General features: G+C 43.6%; 1 protein-coding gene across 2 annotated transcripts in view; it reads left to right on the top strand.

The window, feature by feature from the left end:
• The first annotated feature begins 9,710 nt into the window (after positions 1-9,710).
• Positions 9,711-19,296, top strand: part of UBE2G2 (ubiquitin conjugating enzyme E2 G2) — a 534,674-nt gene continuing 525,088 nt past the window's right edge. Inside the window, exon 1 of one of the 2 annotated variants that reach the window (XM_069615846.1) lies at positions 9,711-9,898. In XM_069615846.1, coding sequence (XP_069471947.1) covers positions 9,856-9,898 — 43 coding nt within the window. In that variant the 5' untranslated portion in view covers positions 9,711-9,855. The remainder of the gene's footprint in view (positions 9,899-19,296) is intronic. The other variant, XM_069615845.1, reaches the window with a different exon arrangement.

Here is a 19,296-nt window from a genome sequence, read left to right as displayed (position 1 = left end):
CAGGGTCCCTGTGGTGTCAACCGCCTCACTGAAGGACAGATTGGAGGACCTGGGGCTGCGAGACGTACAATGAGGGCCAGTGAGTGATATACATTCCTGTCCAGTGTTCACGGTACACAGTCGTGTCGGTTAGTAACAATGAAGATGTGCTTACCGGGGCGTAGCACAGGGATCTGATATGATATGATATGGCATTTGTAACGCGCCTATACACAAGTGTTTCAACTGGGGATGAAAGGATCTGGGGAGTTGTTGAGGGACCTGGTTGTTAGGGAGGATCTGGAAGGAAAGATTAGGGCCTTTTTAGAGTTCAACAAGGCCACTGACACAGGGGAAAGCATCTGATGGGATGCATTCAAGGCGACAATAAAGGGGCGAAGTTATAGCCGTGAAGGATCAGAGGGAGAGGCAGCTGCAGCACTTAAAGGCCCAACTCGAGGAAGGGTTTGAGGAGGCCAGGAGGCGAGCGGGGGAGGCCCCATCCAGGAATCTATTGAAGGCATACAGGTGGGCAGTGGGAGAACTTGGTGTCTTCCGGGCAAAGAGTGGGGGGATGCTTACTATTCATGTGGCAGAAGTATTACACGAATGCCAATAATGCAGATGCGCTTCTGGCCAGGCTACTGAGGGGAATTGTGGGTAGCACAGCGATTGTGGCAGTAACGGACGACCATTCACCACTCTCGTACAGAAGAAATTCAGGAATGCTTTGGCAGCTACTACACTGACCTATACTTGACTCAGACCCCTCTAGTCAACACGAGGGTGACTTCCTAGAGGGCATCCAGCTGCCCGAGCTGGGTGTGTAGGTGAGGGAAACATTAGGTCAGGAGATTATGATGGAGGGCGTTAGGAAGGTCATAGCAGCCCTCCCCCAAATAGGGCCCCTGGGCCGGTACAGCACTCTTCTACAAAACCTTCATAGATGTCTTGGTCCCCCACTTAACGAGCCTATTTAATCACTTTCGGGAAACGGGCCGAATCTCACCATCCATGGAAGAAGCGAAAATAACACTTATACCCAAGCCTAATAAGGAACATACCAGAGGCACTTCATACAGGCCAATAGCGTTGATAAATGTGGATGCAAAAATGTATACCCCAATTCTGGCCAATAGGCTAGAGGGGCTTCTCCCGGACCCGATTCACCCAGACCAGTCAGGGTTCATGCATGGGAGATACATGTTTGATAACATCAGGCGTGTGGCACAGCAGGTTGAGAATGCCCACAAGATGGCTACTCCCTCGGTCCGCTTCTTTTTTTTTTATTCAGTAAAATTGTTTCAGTTGAATAAACAACTTTTTCAATTATTTACATTATTCTTTTCATCACAATATTCACGATCAACTAGTAGAAATGCAATTAAACATCAATTAGACATCACACGTAGTGTAATACATTAAAATAGGGCTGCAATGAAGATTGCCTTATGCAATAAATTAAGCTGTATCAAAGAACTTATTCTCACCAAATAAAATATAATTTACCCATTTCTCCTTTTTTTCAGAAAAGATCCATTCTCATCAGTTTTTACCACATTTTAGGTATTCAAACGAACTGTATTAGTTTGAGCTCATTCAAAAACTGTGTGATGTCTATGATTAAGGAAGGTATTAGAGGTATTAAATATTGATTTCCATAGTTCATTGCGAGTTAGCAAGTGACGGTGTTTAAAATGTCTATAGAGGTAACACCTTGTCATGTCTAATAGCTTTGTGCAGTCAATCAAAAGATGTCTTATTGTCTCAATTGATTCAGGCATTTCACAATAAGTGCATACTTTAGATTAACGGCTTATTCAGTGAGGCAAGTTTGCCTTTCGTAGGAAGGAAGTTGAACCGAAAATGTAAAAAAGCATCTGCGTACCTTCTGTCTGGAAATTTGATCAAATATTGCGGTAATACATTCATAGCACGCAATTCAAAGGCACCCAACTTAACCGCTTGATACACTTTAATTTGATCCATGGTGTCTATCCAATCACTTCTCCATAATTTTAATTTAGCCTTGTCCGGAAATTCAATTAGCTGGTCTAAAGAAATATCAGTTTGTTGTAAGGTGAAAATAATGGCTTGTTTAACACTTTTTTGATTAAAGGAAACAGGTTTTTACTTGCATCAGTCGAAACTATGGACTTCCTATAAAGTGCTAACATCAGCCAAGACACTAAAGCATTCAGGGAAATGAGACCCAATTCATGTCTTATTAAAGAAATGGGAGTACAACTGGGTACCGGAAGGATGTGTTTCCAGAATATACCTTCAGCACATCCCATTTGACTGCCATGGGATTTATCTTTGTTTGGCTGCCATATGCTTTTATTGGTAACACTTTCTGTAAATATAAAATTTTAGCTGTAATGATAGAAAACCACCCATACTTTCTTTGTAGGGCTTTACCCTGAATAGCGAGTAACCTCATTCGCGCTGTAAGTTCGCTTTTGTATGGAAGATCTAACAGATGAGCATTTATGTTCACACCCAAATATTTGTACTCATACACTTGGTTCAGATTGCTAGTTCCCAAATACCACTTGAATTTAAATTCACCTGATGGTCGGTGGTGTTGAAAAACTAGGATATTCGATTTAGAAGAATTAATTATCAATTTGTTTACCTGAGCATATTCATGTAAGGTAGATCATTTTCTTTGAAGACCAATAGGTGTTTGGTCTAATATCATCAGATCATCAGCATACAACAGGTATGAAATTTCTTGATTGTCTAGTTTTGGTGTAAATGAACGGACAGAACTAAAGGCGTAATGAACATAATTAATATAAAAATTAAATAGAATTGAGGCAAACAGACATCCTTGTTTTAATCCTGAATTAGTTGGTATTGATTGTGATAGCAGGCCATTGGATGTCAATTTGACTCTTATAGTTGTGTTCGAATAAAATTTAAATATTAAAAATCTAATATACGACGGACACTCAACATCGAGAAGTGTTTTCCATAGGACTTGTCTTGACACTGAGTCAAAGGCTTGTTCAAAATCTATAAAAGCAATAAATAAATTGGTTGTTTTGATAAAATTGCTTGTTCCTTTAAAATAGATAAAATAAATAGATTTTGCATTGTTCCAATTCCTGGTACAAATCCCGATTGATTAACATCAAGAATATTATTATCACAGAGCCACTTCGAGAAATCTTTCAGAATTAATTTAGCGAAGATCTTACCCGGGGCATCGAGTAGGGCTATCGGTCTGTAATTGTTAGGATCCGACCGATCACCTTTTTTAAATATTGGAATTATAATCGCCTGTTTCCACGAAGGTGATATTTGTCCTGACTTAATGACTCTGGTAAAGATCCTGTTAAGCATAGAAGCCCACATCTCGGGATTTGCTCTAAGTATAGCATTTGTAAACGGGTCAGGACCAGGAGCTCTCAAACTTAATTTCTTAATTAGAATTAGAATATCCAATTCATCAAATTTGAGGTCAGTTAGAATAGGAACAGGTGTGATCTCAGAGCTGAACTCTATATTAGACTTTTGGAGAAGTGATTGAAAGTGAGCTATTCAAACAATTTCTGAGATAGGGTTCAGTAATATGGATCTGTGAGCAACTGCGGTTGAGGCATTAAGAACTTTCCATATTTCTCCAGAAGATTTACTCATTAATGCTTTTAACATATTTTCCGCTTGCTCTTGTTTGTGATTTTGAATAATTTGCTTAATTCGTCTTTTATATTGTCTTTTTACTTGGTTTTTTAACACCTTGCACCCTCTGATTGAAGGGTTCCGTAAGTTGTGTCTTAGTTCTTTTCTGAGTTTAGAGATTAGAATCAACCGTGGATATTTATGTGAATAAGAGGGACGAGATGTTCTATGATTTTCTTATTTCAATATCTGAATACAATCATTGTAAAATACATCGGTTGGACCAGAAATCGGATGATCTAATTCTGTTTCTATTTTGTAATTTAGTTATCATTGCAGGATTACATTTCAAATGGTTACCTGCATTGTTAATGTCAAGTGATGATGTATACTAATCTTGGTCATCGACAGAATGGGGTGACCAAGACACTTCGAGCATATTGTGGTCACCAAGATTTGTTGATAGGACCTGAAAGGTTGCTATCTGCTTATTAGCATCTGATGTAATGAAAACATAATCCAAAATGGATTTGCTCTCATTCCGACTCCAAGTCGGCTTCGACAGTCATCCGGCGTCGAGCCATTCAACATGGAAAGATTTCTCAGTGAGACCAGCTTTAACCATCTAAATGCTCTAGAGGCATATTTAACATTTGGACACAAACAGTTAAGGTTGAAATCACCAGCTATTATTATCGTCCTGATGTTGGGTTTCGTTAAAGCTAGGTTTAGAAGATTGTCAATTTTATCAATGAACTGTAGGGGAAACCGGGTTACAATAAATATATATTATTATGCAGCTTGGGAATAAAGGATGACAATTATTCAAGGTAGACAGTTCAGTAACTTGAATTCCAACATCAGGTGATGCCCAGTAGATAAGTGATAATTGGGAGTCATTGCGGACGGCTATTAGCAAACCAGCAGCAGGGCGCCCTCTCGTAGGATTAGACGCAGGAACAATGTTAATTTGGTGGTCCTCCCAAACTGGAGTAGAGCGAAGCCACGTCTCTTGTAAGAGTACTATATCGTATTTAATGAAGTCTGACGAGTTGTTGAATAAAAGATGACTAAAGCCTCTAGTTTTCCATGATATCAGGGAACAACTATGGAATGCGCCCAGGAGTTTATTCTAGTGGTTCGTCTGACTTTGACAGTTGTTTATTTTATGGCTTAGCCAGTCCCATCTTGATGGAGGGGCAAGACGTTTGGTCGAGAGTCAGTCTTGCATGAGCAGCAGGGTGCTTCTTTGTTACCATTTTGGTTAGAGAAACTATTTTAGTTTTTTGGTACAGAATCATTTGGAACGGGCAGAGAAATAAAAGCTTCTAGACATAGACCTCTATTATATAATTCTTGTCTTTCGTTCCATATCAGATTCCTCATGATTCTAGAATTGTCATTTATAACAATAATATCCCGTTGAGCAGGAACCGGGATCCATACTAGTTCTATATCATCAGAATTTACTTGGTACAGAGACGGTACTCAATTTAAAATTCGCAAAAGTATTGAACGGTTAGGAAATGGATCTGAAAATAGCATATTAAGCATTGTAACTCTAATATGCTCATCTTGTAGCATAGAATGATTTGGTAAATAGACCTCTGATCTCTGTTCTTCATGAATGATGTCTAAAGGCATTGGATCCAATGTGGGAGCCAGAGTACTTTGTGAAGTCTGTTTAATAATATTGACTATAGGTTTCTTCAAGGATGAGTACTGTTGTAGTGCACTCAAAGTAGTGTTTGATATAGTCGGAGGTGTAGATTTTAGTGATGTAAAGTTTCTACTTGGAAGTGAGGTACCTGGCAGTAAGTCATTCCTTCTTTGATCAAGAGTTTTAAACTGAGTTGAAGGAATGTCAAAGTTCACATGGAACGTCGGTTTTATCTGTTGTAGGGAAGGTATACCATTATGTAGACCATATTAGACATCATCAATGATTTGGTCATTGGATGAACAGATAAATTCATAAATTGATCCTGGGCGACATTTAACTCCTCATTCTCTGTGGAAGCAAATGGCAGAAGGTCAGACTACTTACCTTTGGAGAGATCACCAGCCTCGATTGACAGCGATGTAAAAGGTAGTGCGGTAGATGGAGCCTTAGTACTTAGTTCTGGTGCTATACTGGATGACTCCAAAGACAAGAGATCAGCAGCGACCAAATTGGCAATACATTTTTTTGTTTTGGATTTGGAATTTTTGCTTTTAGGCAGAGAGGAGGTTGTGTCAAAGTTTTGGGAAGTACGCTTCCTGTTACCTCTCCTTCTTCGCTTGTTAATGCGAATAGGTTTCGAGAATACATCATATAGAGGTTTTTCAATAATTTGTAGTTCAGGAGAGTTAGTCATTGACACTGTACGGCTAGTGGGCGGTGAAGGAGTGTTTGTTGCATATTCTACATCGATTACTTCATCTATTGGTGATTTCTCCAAGAGTATTACACATGAAGGCTCGACCGTTGGTACAGATATAGGCAAATTATTTGTACATGAAGCAATCCAGTCGATCTTTTTGTGCAGAAGTAGAACAGATTCATGTTGCACTGTGGATCTAAGATCCAATACTTCAAAGCGTTTGACAACCGAATAAATACTTGTATTAATGGCAGTTAATGCCGCTTCTAAAGCCGGATTAGAAATGGAAGGGAATCCAAATGATGGACGCGGTAAGGGCTTAGAGAATGAAGCGACTAATGATGATTGCGAGTTACCAGGTGAAATGATGTCGTCAGGAGCATCAGTGGTGTAAAGCTCAGGCGTTTTGGATAGAGCTGAGATGTTCATGTTCTTAGAATTTGAAGGACAAGGAGAAACCGAGTTATTGGACGGAACTTCTACCACTTGTGTAGAAGAGGAGAGAGGGGGAGGAATTGGAAGCGGAGTATAAGATATTTCCTGACAAGAATGAGCCTCTAGCCTGGCACCTGATGGCTTGGTAAACAGGGGGTTTGCTATTTGCGAGTACAATGGTGGAGGCATAGGAGCTTGGGGAGGTTGCTTGAGATTATGCATAAGTGGCGGGATGGAAAATTCAGGAAAGTAAGCAGGCGTACTGAAATGCTCGGCAGACAAGGAGCTAGATGCCATTGACACGCAGCGTTGCATAGTTGCGTCAGACATGCAGGATGGTTGGATCATGTTCTTTAATCCACGTTCTTCAAGTAGAGCTAAGTTAGCCAATGCTCTCGAATCTTTAGTTTTCCTGAGAGTGTCTGTAGTTGTTGTTTCGATATGGTCAGAATTTTTTAGAAAATTGCGGATGTCAGGGGAAAACGCAATATTTTTTTTCGAAGTTGTACCTAGTTTAGTTAAGCAAGCACTTACCGGGGACTAAGGAAGACTCTTCCGGTGAGATATTAGGCTTGGAACACGTGGCATGCCAGACATGAGTCTATTCGTTTTGGCGCGTTTTAAGCAAACTGGGAGCAACAACTATTTTGACAGTAAAGGTGAGATGACGTGACAAGAGCTAATTAATAATTAAACCTTAGAAAGAAGACCGAGGGGAAGTAAATGAATTAACCGTGCGCTGACAGAGTAATCTGCTGACGCTGAGCTGCGGTCAGCAGTCAGTACTCTGCAGGGACTCAGATGGGTGCGCGCAGAGTCCGAATTTGAAGAGTGGACGTCAGCAGGGGGCGGGACTTATTTCTAAAATACAGAAATAAACATAAATTAGGTGTTTTAGATAATTTAAAGGGCAGTATAGCAGCGTAGTAGTCTTCCACAAAGTTACCCAAAGTCCACAAAGTCCAAAAGAAGTTGAAGTAAATTGAAGTAAACAATTCTCCAAACGAAGGCAATGAACCAGCAGGGTCCGGCGCAGACGTGCAGTCAGTACTCTCGGTCCGCTTCTGCCTAGACGCTGAGAAAGTATTCGACCGAGTGGAGTGGACCTTCCCGTTTAGAGGAATGGAGAAGATGTGGCTGGGATGAAATTTCCTGAGATTGGTCCAAGCCAATTATAAAGCACCAGTGGCTCGTCTCCTGGTGAATGGATCCCTGTCATGAGTTATTCAGATGAGCAGAGGTACCAACCAGGGGTGCCCACTTTCTCCATTGCTCTACGTAATATACCTGGAACCACTGCTGCAGTCCTTACAGGACCCCGACATGGTGCATGAGATCCCCTTTGGGGTAGAGCGACACAGAGTCGATGCCTCTGCGGATGACATGCCATTGTCAATCACTAAGCCGGTAGAGATGGTGACGCTCCCACGGCTCCACAACCTATTCAAGGCAATTCCACTGGTGGTTCCAGCAGGCTTCTTTGAGGAGTTGAGTAAATCCACTGGGCATTTCATATGGGAGGGAAAGAGGCCAAGGATCAGTCGGTTTCTATTGATGACTCCCAGAAGGGAGGGGGGATGGCGCCCCCCAACTTCCAGTTGTATTACGAAGCAGCACAGCTGCGGATAATACGGGAATGGTTCTCGGGTCATAAGGGGAAACAATGGGTGGCAATGGACCGGGCAGTGGTAAGGCACAATCTGAGGTAGGTACTGTGGCTTCTGCGCCAACTCAGTACAGACCACATGTACCCGAGCATCATAAAGGGACAAGCTGGTAGGGAAATACGGGATTATGACCTTCCCGTCCCCATTTACCCCTATTTATAATAACGAGGAGGTTACCCAGGTTTTGGAACAGGGAGGGAACGGGGAGCGTTTGGAAACTGGCAGGAAGGAGAGTGCCAGGTGGTGCGGGACATCTATCAGGGATCAACCATTAGAACATTTGTAGAGCGCAAGCACTGGTTCGGGTGGATGAAAAAGAGACATTCTGCCACTTTCAGCTCCGACATTGGTTACAGAATAAAGAGATTAAAACAGCAGCTACATTCCAATGTACCCCCTTTGAAAAGTTTCTGGTCACTAGCGATGGTTCCAAAGGAATTTTATCGAATTTTGGATGACACCATTCCCCTCGCATCGTGGCCCTATGTGGACGGTTGGGAGAGGGTGATCAGGAGGGAAATCAGTAGAGAAGAATGGGAAAGTCTGAGGCTAATACCTAAGGTGGCCAAAGCATCTACAAGAATGTTGGTATAAAATATTGTACGGGTGGAAGTATATGCCGGTTCGTCCACCCCGAGGTATCGAGGGATTGTTGAAGAGGGTGTTGGGGAGGTGGGTACTGGGTCCCATATCTGATGGAGGTGCCATAAAATTCAGACATTCTGGAGGGAGGTGCAGGAGGCACGGGTCCAGGTTGTTGGGGAAGGGGCAGGGGGAACCTCAGAACTGATCTTGCTGGGGTTGGAGAGAGGGTAAGGACGAAAACAAGGGTAGTGCTCACATTGGCAGCAATGTTGCTTATAGCCGAGGTGGAAAGGAGAGATTACCCCTGCCTTCCAGGACTAGTTTGGCAAGGTTTGGGATTTTGTGGCACTGGAACGGGCTACCTATGCCATGAATATTAATTTGCTCAGATTTGCCAGTGACTGGTGCGAGGTTCTGGCTTTCGTATATGATTAACTACAAAGCCCAATGGCGCCCCCAGCGTTTGAGACTCTTGGATTTGTACTAAATGGTCACCTACGACAGGAATTTATACAGGTTAAGAGGCGAGATTGGCCCCACCGGGTAGAGTGCAGGGAAGGGGGGTGGTGAATGTTGTTTTTTCGTTGTTGAAAATTAAAAAAGAACGTCATTTGATCTCACTTACATTGATGTCATTGACTAAGCATGTTTGGACTCGTAACAATTTTTAAAACTTGAGAGCTCTACACATTCTTTCTTAAACCCATATCTTAATTTTCTTTACATTAAGTGAATTGGTTAATTTGATCGGCACCCTTATTTTTTTATCATTACACAATATGCAGAAAACGTGTTAATTTGATCAAATATATACCTATTGTTATTTGATTTCTCAAAAATGTAGTCAATATTAGAACACCAAAAAGTTTAAACTGTTCATAGTGTTTATCATTTTTGTTTTGTTGCTGAAACATCAGCTACTTGTTTATTTCACGTAATGTTCTCATTTGTTTACTTTCCGCAGCACAATATTTCAACACAACCAAAAGAACCTTGGCATGCACACAGGTTTGTTTTTTTCTATTTCTACTGCAGATGCTAACGCTGACCCGGAAGTGACAATTCCTCAGTGCTAGCGTGGAACCGGAAAAACTAGTTGCTAAGCGTGAGAGGGCGAGTTGCAGTCGCAGAACATCTCGACTTGGACACTTTATTCCCTACTTTGCTGCATTCGCACAATCTGTGGGGCTGCGGTCATGGCCGGGACCGCGCTCAAAAGACTGATGGCCGAGTACAAGCGTGAGTGGGAGAGGGCGTTGCCTGCCAAGAGATTGAGCTGCACTCTTCATCCAGGGGCATGAATACAAAAATAGGACAGAGACTGACAGGGAGTAGACGCGCGCAGTATAGATGCAGAAAGAGGACTAACCTGATTGCTAGCGACAGAAAGTTGAATTAACGCAATACAAGCGGGGTCTTAGTGTTGCCAGGTCCGCTTATTATAAGCGACTTTGGGCTTGTTTTTGCCCAAAGTCGCTTATAATATTTGGAGGTCGCTTGTCGCGGTTTTCGTCCGCTTGTTGGACCGTCTGTGCGCGTGTAATTGGCTTGTTCATATTGCTGTTAAGCTCATTACACGTGGCACAGAGCGTCCTGCACTGGGCTGCTGACAGCATTTGACGGCAATTGCTGCTTTGTCTTGCTCTCGGGTGCGCCCTGTATTTTGAATATGCTTAAGTGTTTGGCACTGATGGGATCGTTACTTGCCCACCAGGTGGCCCATCAATGCCAAATGCCTAAACATATGCAAAAAAAGCGCACTTTAAAAGTTTTGTCATGCAGGCAGACACACTGACATGTAAAGATGTAAAGAAGGGGATTGGTTTAGTTTAGCAAGAGTCACTCTATAGCAATATTATCCTGGTGATATCCCCAGTGCTCACGCATTATCCACTAACATCCTTTATTTATTTATTTTTTAAAAACTTTTTTTTGCAAGACTGGGTTAGAGGATTATTGGAATCTATATACAACATTTTCTCAGAAAGATGTATTCAGGAAGGCCATGTTTCTTTTCAGCTTCCAATTGGCCATGTTACAATATTATATAGCGCCTTGGATTAAGGCGCTATATAAAACAATAAATACAAATATTTCAGGGCTGTATTATTTTGCAATCTGGGACTTCTAGTCACCATGCAATAAAATATTGTTGTTCTAACACACTATGTCAGCGTTCTGTCTATGTATGTTTTTCTTGTTGTGTTATGTTTCTTACTTTTGAGACCTTTCCACAACTTTTTAGGTGCACGCTTGTTTTTTCCGCTTATTTGGATGGGAGTCAGCTTGTTTTGGGCTTGTTTTTGAAGGGCATTCAGCTTATTTTTTCCTTCCGACCTGGCAACACTGCTTGCGGGGTGCATGGAGGAATAGCTAGGAGCGTGTACATCTTCTAGAAGCACACTGGAAATGAACGGGCAATATCAAGGCAAAAATGACTACCTGAATCATGACAAGCGCATTTGGACTTTAAGGCTAACCAAGGAGATTTAAAAAGAGTACGAAGACAGGGGATCTGACATTATTGGGGACCACTTGATGGGCTACGAATTGGAGAAACAAACGGGACGCTATTAGGGTTGGCACTTTACAAAATCGTTTCACAGGTCACTTTAGACAGTGTGGCGCATCATAAGCCAGGACTATTCAAATCTGAATACAGGTTGTCCAGACAGGCATAGTTGGCAAACAAAACTTATTTTTTTTTTACCGTAGAAAGAGGAGTGCCTACCGTCTGATTGGATAAGATAAATCCTTTCAACCATCCACCTGTTCGTCCCCTGTTTAAGTCCGTTTTTTTTCCTAGTGAGGTACCAGAAATCTTGACCCTTAGGACAGACAAACTCCTCACATTCGGGCAAAGCGTCAGATATCTCTGTTGCCGTGCTCTCAAGTTTCCCGCGGCAATGCATGAAAAGGCCATCCAATCCTATTTTTCCCCTCTGGATTCTGGGACTTATAGGTTTTCTTTTTCCTTTGAAATTTTGGAAAACTACAAGTCCCAGAATTCCACGTCTGGCCCCGGGAAGCGTGAGAGCTCGGCTGCTGTGGCCACATCCCTATCCATTGCAGTTCCTGCCTGCTCCCAAACGGGGCTTTAAGTGGGCTGGGGCAGAGCCCTGGCAGGCTCCAAAAATTGTGTTTGCGACGGGGCTCCTGAAGTCCCCTGCAAAGCCCAGCCCACCACGCTGGTAGCAGGCAACGCTTTTTTTGTAAAGTGTGAAGCTCTTGCGTGTGAGAGCTTCAGGCTTTAGAAAAAAGCTTGCTTTGTTATTGTGTCGCTGACCTCACTGCATCTCTAATGAAACAGGTGTCTGGCGGGTGGTCGGTGACACAATTAAAAGGCAAGGCTTTTTTTGTAAAGCCTGAAGCTGTCGCATGCAAGCGAGAACTTCAGGCTTTACACGAAAAAAAGCATAGCTTTTCATTGCATCTCCGACCCTTTGCCAGGCACCCTTTTATTTAATTTATTTAAACATTTGTATAGCGCAGAGACCACTGACCCTAAGGCTTAAGGGCGCTGACAAACATGGAGCATACACAGGCTAACGAGCCACAAAAGAGAAGAGCGAATGTTGAAAAGCGTTCGGGAAACCATAAGGTGATTAAATAAGTGTGTCTTCAGTCCTTTTCTGAAAACATGATTGGAATTTTCCTCTCTCAGTTTCAAGGGAAGATTGTTCCTTGCCACGGGAGCTACAGAAAAAAAAGGCACAGGCCTTAGTCTGCGATAATTTACATGCCGGGACAATAAGCTGAGAGTTGTTATTGGATCTGAGATTGTGTTTACTCACTTTAGGCCTTAATTCCTCATTGAGATAGGTGGGGCCAGAATTTTTCAAACAGTTGAAAGAGATAGATAGGAGCCAAAAGAGAATTTGTTCCTTAATTGGGAGCCAATGAAGTTCCCTTCTAGCCTTAGAGATATGATCTGACCTCTTCTTGTCCAGAACAACCCTAACCACATTGTTCTGCACCACCTGCAGTCTATTCAATTCACAATTTTAGGGGGGCCAGTCAAAAGGCTGCTACAATATTCTATCCTGGAGCTTATCAGCGCTCTTGCTAGCGTTTCTCTATGGGGTTGTGAGAGGAAATGGCGGGCATGCAAAAGCAGTTTAATATAATAGGACGACGAGGCCACCAAGCTACCAACCTGCGCCTTCATGTTAAGGTTACTGTCAAGATAGATAACCAAAGTCTTGACTTTTTTCTTGACCACTTTAACACATTCATCAATGACCAATTTATAGTATTGGTCTTCAAGTTTACAAATCTTGGGATCAGTACCCACAAGCATACGCTCTGTCTTGCTTGTGTTATGGAGATGCAGGGATCATCACCCTCAATTTGAGGGTGATGATCCCTGGATCTCCAGTGAAAGGGATACCTGGACAGGGGGTTGTGTTGCAATTAAAAGACAAGAACACACTTAGGTGCATGTTGGGCCACGACAACCGCCCTTTTGCAAAATCGAGGCAGGGCTCATATGGGGGCATGGCCCAACAGGCAGCATTCTGGTGAGGTAAGTGTTGCTTCCTAATTGCAGCACCAACCTCCTTACAGGGCACGCACCCTAAGAGCCCCAGCTCGAGTGTGCAAGCCACTTATAGCACTGCTCCCAATGTCTTGGCAGTGATCCAGAGGGTTCTTGAAAGCCCGCAGTGATCCAGAAGCTTTTGTTGGAAAGCTGAAGTCTGACACACAGCACAGTGGGGGAAATTGCACGCCAACTTAGGTGATGACGGAAGATACGGGCAACTTTCAGGTTGCTATTGTCTAGGCAGAATGGGTTAGGGGTGTTAGGTATAGGGCACTCGCTCCCAGCAAAGGAAACCCAGTCCCGCTCTCGCCGCAACGGGAGCATGAATGGAGTTTATTCCCACAGAAACTGCTCCCTAGCGATAACAAGCAGAAACCATTCCAACTCCCATGAGAGGGTGAGCAGAAGGGGTAGACATGAAGATCACTCCCTAGCAAGGCACCGCAACAAAAAGAGGTAATGCTGGCCCTATCGCCTGTACACACTTTTCGTTCTGTAACTTTGCCTATTGAGGAGCAGAAGAAACTGATTGTGGCGTCTGTTGAGGCTATGAACAAGAGGCTGTCATTGTTGTGGACCCCATCATTCCTCCCTTGCCTCCCCTTCTGGCCGTTCTGCCCCGCCAACCCCTTATCTGCACAGGGACCAATGAACAATAGGGCTTTGATTCCATTTGCAAGTACCTCAGGAGAGAGGTTATAGAAAAGTTCACATCTCACCATATGGCCATTTTTGAGCTTGTGAATATTAAAGCTGCCTGCAGCAGCAGCACGTGGGATCCTAGATGCTTACAGCTATGGGCCAGCCCAGCCTATTATTATTTAAAGGCTGGAAAACCCTTGAAAGTCTAGTATTCTCAGAAACTGGTCCAAAACACATCTGCTATAGGGGTTCGACAAAGAATTTCCTGACGTTCCAAGAATACACTTTTATCTTGTGCTACTACCAAGACCTCTGTATCCTCTAACAAAGCCTCCTCTAAAGAGAAAGTTGATAGGTAATATTGGACGAGAGGCTGTAATGGGGAAAGAATTGTAAAAACAATTCTTAGTTTCCTTACATTGGGACAGAAACCGTTTCAGCACTAGTGGTCCTTTACTGCCTGGTGCTCGCCTTAGGGTTGTTTTTTTCCCTATCTCTCCCCTCCCTCTCCCAAACACCCACCAATGCCCCCCATGTTGACATGTAAATTGTAGTATGTTAATCGAATAGGAAAGTTAGAAGCATGGAGTCATGAGAGCTGGAGGAAAATATGCAAGGTCAATTTCCACAAAGACAATTGCTAGAATATGGTGACTGACAATTGGGAACATGTGACAAAGAAGTTTGAGGCGCGTTTTGAATAAAACCACCTTTTCAAAGTGTATCTTACAGTTATTTTGATCTTCTAATATGCTTGTAGTTCTTAATTGGAGTGCTCACCTACCCGAACCGTTTTTATGTAGTCTTACTACTGCCTATGATCTTCACCTACATGTGGGAACTCAAATTGGCTGATATATAGACATGGTTATTTATTTGTAAAGGAAATTCTAGGTGGGCTGGTAGGGCCTCTATTATATTATTTACATCTGCTCTTTCAGCATTCATGATTGTCCAGTATAAATAATTGTTCAGCCACGCAGGCAACGCAACGTTTATCTCATAATCGCCTCTGTTGATGACAATAGTTGTTGGAAACATAGATTTCCCCTCCTGAACGTGCTTTTATTTTAGGTGAACTGACCACACTTTTGAAATTAACACTATGTTTTGTACCTTAATGTGCTGACGGCAAGGTCCCTTGTGACCCTGAGGAAGCAAAGCAATCCTGTGCATGGTTTGCCAGGCCTTATTCTAAGATGGTCACTTGCACCGAATCCCATTGAGTTCACCGTAGATCTTAATGTTTAGTTCTTGGAATATTGCTAATTTACTCTAAAGCATTTGAAAGAAGAATTTCTAAAACCTGTGGCTTCACTTGATATGGTAATATTTTGGTAAACTTGTGCCCTGTTGTAATGTCATACACAAGTTTCCGTTTTTCAACTGAACCAGGTTTTTATTGCGGCAGTGGGTCATGATTCTCAGAATTGCCAGTATGACGCTTCTTGTAAATCAATGTATGTCTTAATGGTCCATAAAGCATTATTACATTTAAGCTAAATAGTGCCTTACATATTTTATGCAATCCATTGGTTACTAATGTTTATGTTCTCACCCAGTGAAGTTTGTCTGATCCCCTTTTGGGTGTATTGAGGGATCTCATGGAAAAGGTGAGGACGACTAATCCAACTGATGAAGTGAGGTTAGGTGGTGGGTTTTATATAACGTTGCTTAACCTATAGTGGGCATGTTGGCACTGTAGAAGGACAGCATTCCAGTACTTAGCTTATGACTTCGTGAGCAACGGATTAAAGATTGTGTACCAAGGTTATTTTGGAAAAAATACTTTCTTTCTGAATACCAGGTGATCTCAGTGGTGTGAAGATTGATAGGAAGAGTATTCCACATTTTTGGGGCTTGAGCCAAGAAGGCTTGGCGAGTGATAATTGACTCTTGGTGAGTAAAACATGGTGTGCTGTATCTGCACATTTGGAGAGTTGAGGGGGCAAGTGCCTTTTTTTAATTATTATACCTGGCTTGTAGCTTGCAACTTCACATTTTTACCCTGTCTAGTTGGATTGCAGCAATGTAATCTTGGTGCCAACAGTGAAAGTGGTACTGAGAAGAGTCCCTTATGGACCTAGTACGTAGACTTTGAAAGAATCCTCACTCTGATCCCTAACCAGTGAAATGCGCTTATATTACTGGCAACGTAATCAAACTTCTGTATTTCGAGTACCATTCTGGCAGCATCATTCTTCACTCTAAGTAGTTCTAGCAAGTAAGATGGAGCATCCAGATAAAGGCTGCCAAAGTCTAAACAGGCTGAGAGCTGAGCATTCCTAACTGTAAACTTCTGGGGGAAGGACAGGAAAGGGGATGTCTTAATTTCCCCAAGAATAAAGTTATTTTTTCATTTACAACTTGGGTTTTCCGATGTTTCAGTGATGGCTCTGTGTCTACAAAAGATACTCTGGTTTTCAATCCAAGGGGCGGGGGTGGCCAAAAGGGAGGATTTGATGGGGTTTCGCGCTTTTTGACAGCCAGCACTTAGTTCTTATTGCAGTTCACCTTAAGTCTATTTCCATCCATCCAATTCTTTGTTTTGTTTTATAGCGACTCCTTTATCGCCTGTCCGTTTGAAGAAGAACAGAGTGTTGTCAGTGTAGTGTAAATGAAATGATTTTAGCCAAAGATCGAATATAGAATTTGAACAATTTGGGGAGGAAGTGCTTATTCCTTTGGAATCACACGTTGTAACTGAAAGAAGCAATATTCTTTGAAGATGATTTGAGATCGGACTGTCTCTTTGTTTTAAACTTCCCTGTCTAGGTGGTATCAATTCTTACTGGAAGAAAGGAAGGAGCATTGCAAAAACATACAGTAGTGCTTTCAGATTGTTTCTTAGCAGACCTTATTGTTTTCACAGTTTCAAGGGCAAGAGGGTTGGGGGAGTAACATTACGGAACAGGAGTCCTTAACCACTTGAAAGGGAGTCTCTCCCTGTGAGGTCCCACTTTCCACCACCCCTAGGGGCAATGTTGGGTAGCGGGCTTACCTTCCTAGCCTCACAGGGAAGGTCTCCCCCATGGGGAGAAGTGACCGGATACCATGAATCACCACAACCCCTATAAAATTGAAGTTATAGTAATCCTATGTGTCCCCAATGGTGACTCTAGTTATGGTGAAATCAGGCTGCGAAATGTGCACTTACAATTGGCAAGTAATAGGGTGGGGCGAGTAAGGAATTAAGGAATTGGGTGGATGTGAGCTGACCTCCACTTGCACTGTATGTGTGCGCGCGCAGCACTGAGTTTAGCCTGGGAACAGTGGCGGCTGATTGACGCTACTGCATGGCACCACTATACCTGCATCCAGTGCTGCAGATAAGATTGATTTGAAAGTGGTAGTATTTTACTGCCTATTTTTTTAAAGCGTTTTGTGTCGGAAGCGGCCTCTGAGGAAATACATGGACGGAGGTGCGGCTTGACACGGTTCGACGTGTTGGTGGGTCCTTTCCTCGAACCCTCTAATCCAGCAGCCCGTCTCGCTCGAGTGCGCGGGCAAGGCTGTGCAGAGAACAACGGAGAACAACGCTGGGAGAAAGCGTGGAGAAAGCGAGGGAGAAGGACAGAAAGAAGGAGAGGCCCCGCTTACAAGGAATCAGGTGAGAGGTGAGAGCCGCATCGCGATGCGCCGCGCCGTGTTCCGGGTTGCTCCGGAATTGTGCCAAATATCGCACACCACGGCACGTCGGCGAGCGAAGCTCCCCAGTGGTGTCTAACTCTCACTGCCCCACTGGCATTGACTTTAAGCCAGGGGTGACCCTGGGCAATTGGCCCCCTTTATATATATATATATATATAAGGAGCCTCCTGAAAGAGGTGGTGCGGTACTTCCAGCACCCCCCCAGAGCCTGAGGGGGGCAGACGGCAGTTCGTCCCTTACCTGACTGACCTCTCCCCTCGTTAGGAGGAGGGGTCGGAGTCAGAGGAGACAGTGAGGCACCTACAAGTGGTGCAAAGGTACCAAGCACAATCCTACCCTACCCTGAGTTGTACCGGGGAAGAAGGGGAACCTACCATCATTACTTAGTGACTGAGGGCCCCCCGCCTTAGAGACGGGCGCTATAGCCCCCGGGGCGATTGACAAGGGGGGTCAAAAGGAAAAGCAACTTTGCCCCCCCACGTGGACCGAGGGGAATCACCTCACCACGCAAATACCGGACCTCTCTACTTTTAATCTGGAAAGCGAAGAGAATTACAACACAGACATGCAGCGGAGCAGAAGAGCCCCCCCCATTCGATATACAACTTACTCAAAAATAAGTGCCCATCCATTAAGGAATCCAAAGAGTGCCCAAAGAAAGGGGGGAAAACCCAAAAAGAACGCTAAAAATGCCCTACCAGTGATGCAAGGGGCTATAACCGAATTCTTCCCGGTGAATCCTCCCCCTGCCATTAATTCTACAGTAATCGAGGACACGACAGCACCGACACACAACGATGGCATCTCCTTAAACACCTCTAATTTTGATGACATAGATAACAACTCCCTTCTTGATCTATGCCTGACCATACAGAAAGGGATGCAGACCCAAACTCCGATGAAGCCAAACAGTGGCATAATCCCCACCAAAGATAGTAGCATGAATAATCCCACAGGGGAACACCTTTCGCCGAAAAGGAGCGGACGATTGTTTGCATCCCCCAACTTAGTAATGACGTCGATGGAGGACGATCCAGATAATTCAACGGCAGACAACATCGACCTTCACCCTAGTCCATCAAAGATAATTGAGCTTCAATCATCGGTGGCGGCCCTGCAATTTGCCCTCAAGATACTGTTACATTTGTCGGGACGTATCCTGGCCAACACCAACGCTATTACTATGGCCTTAGGCTCCAAAGGCCTTCCACGAGAAGAGGCTGAAACGAACCTTTCAGCTGCACTATTTACAGCAGACGCGATTAATAGCATGACGTGGAGATGGAAGAAAACGAGGGGCCAAATATATCCAATAATAACAGCATAATTGAGATACCTCTAGAAGAGGGGGATGAACGGGAGAAGGAACATAGTCCCCAGCCTCCCCTTACATGCAAACGGCGCAGGCTGGCAAAAAAGGCACTGAAGAATAAGCCAGTGGCTACAGGTGCCCAATCTCCCACATTGGATCCCAAATCAGCACCGGAGACACGGTCTAAAAAGGCCAGGAAAAGAATGGTGAGAGCAGCCCAACGGGCGGTTAGGGCTAAGGGCCCTTTGTCAGATTGGTTGATACCTGAAGAGAAGGCTATTGAAGTGGACGATAACGACACATCTGTGTTGTGCGAAGAGCCTGATCTGGAAACCAGCATTTATACACAGCCGGAGTATGTGCTTGAGACACAGGCGTCAGCGGAACCCGGGGAGCCACCATCACTGGATCTGAAGAAAGCAGTGAATGATACAACTACTAATCTCATCTGCTTCATCAAGAACTTCTATCCCAGCGGCAAAAACCCCT

This window comes from Ambystoma mexicanum, chromosome 9, assembly GCF_040938575.1.
Source record: "Ambystoma mexicanum isolate Mex_15411 chromosome 9, UKY_AmexF1_1, whole genome shotgun sequence".
Lineage (NCBI taxonomy): Eukaryota > Metazoa > Chordata > Amphibia > Caudata > Ambystomatidae > Ambystoma > Ambystoma mexicanum.
Note: the sequence above shows the minus strand (reverse complement) of the source record. Positions and strands in the feature narration are given on the sequence as shown.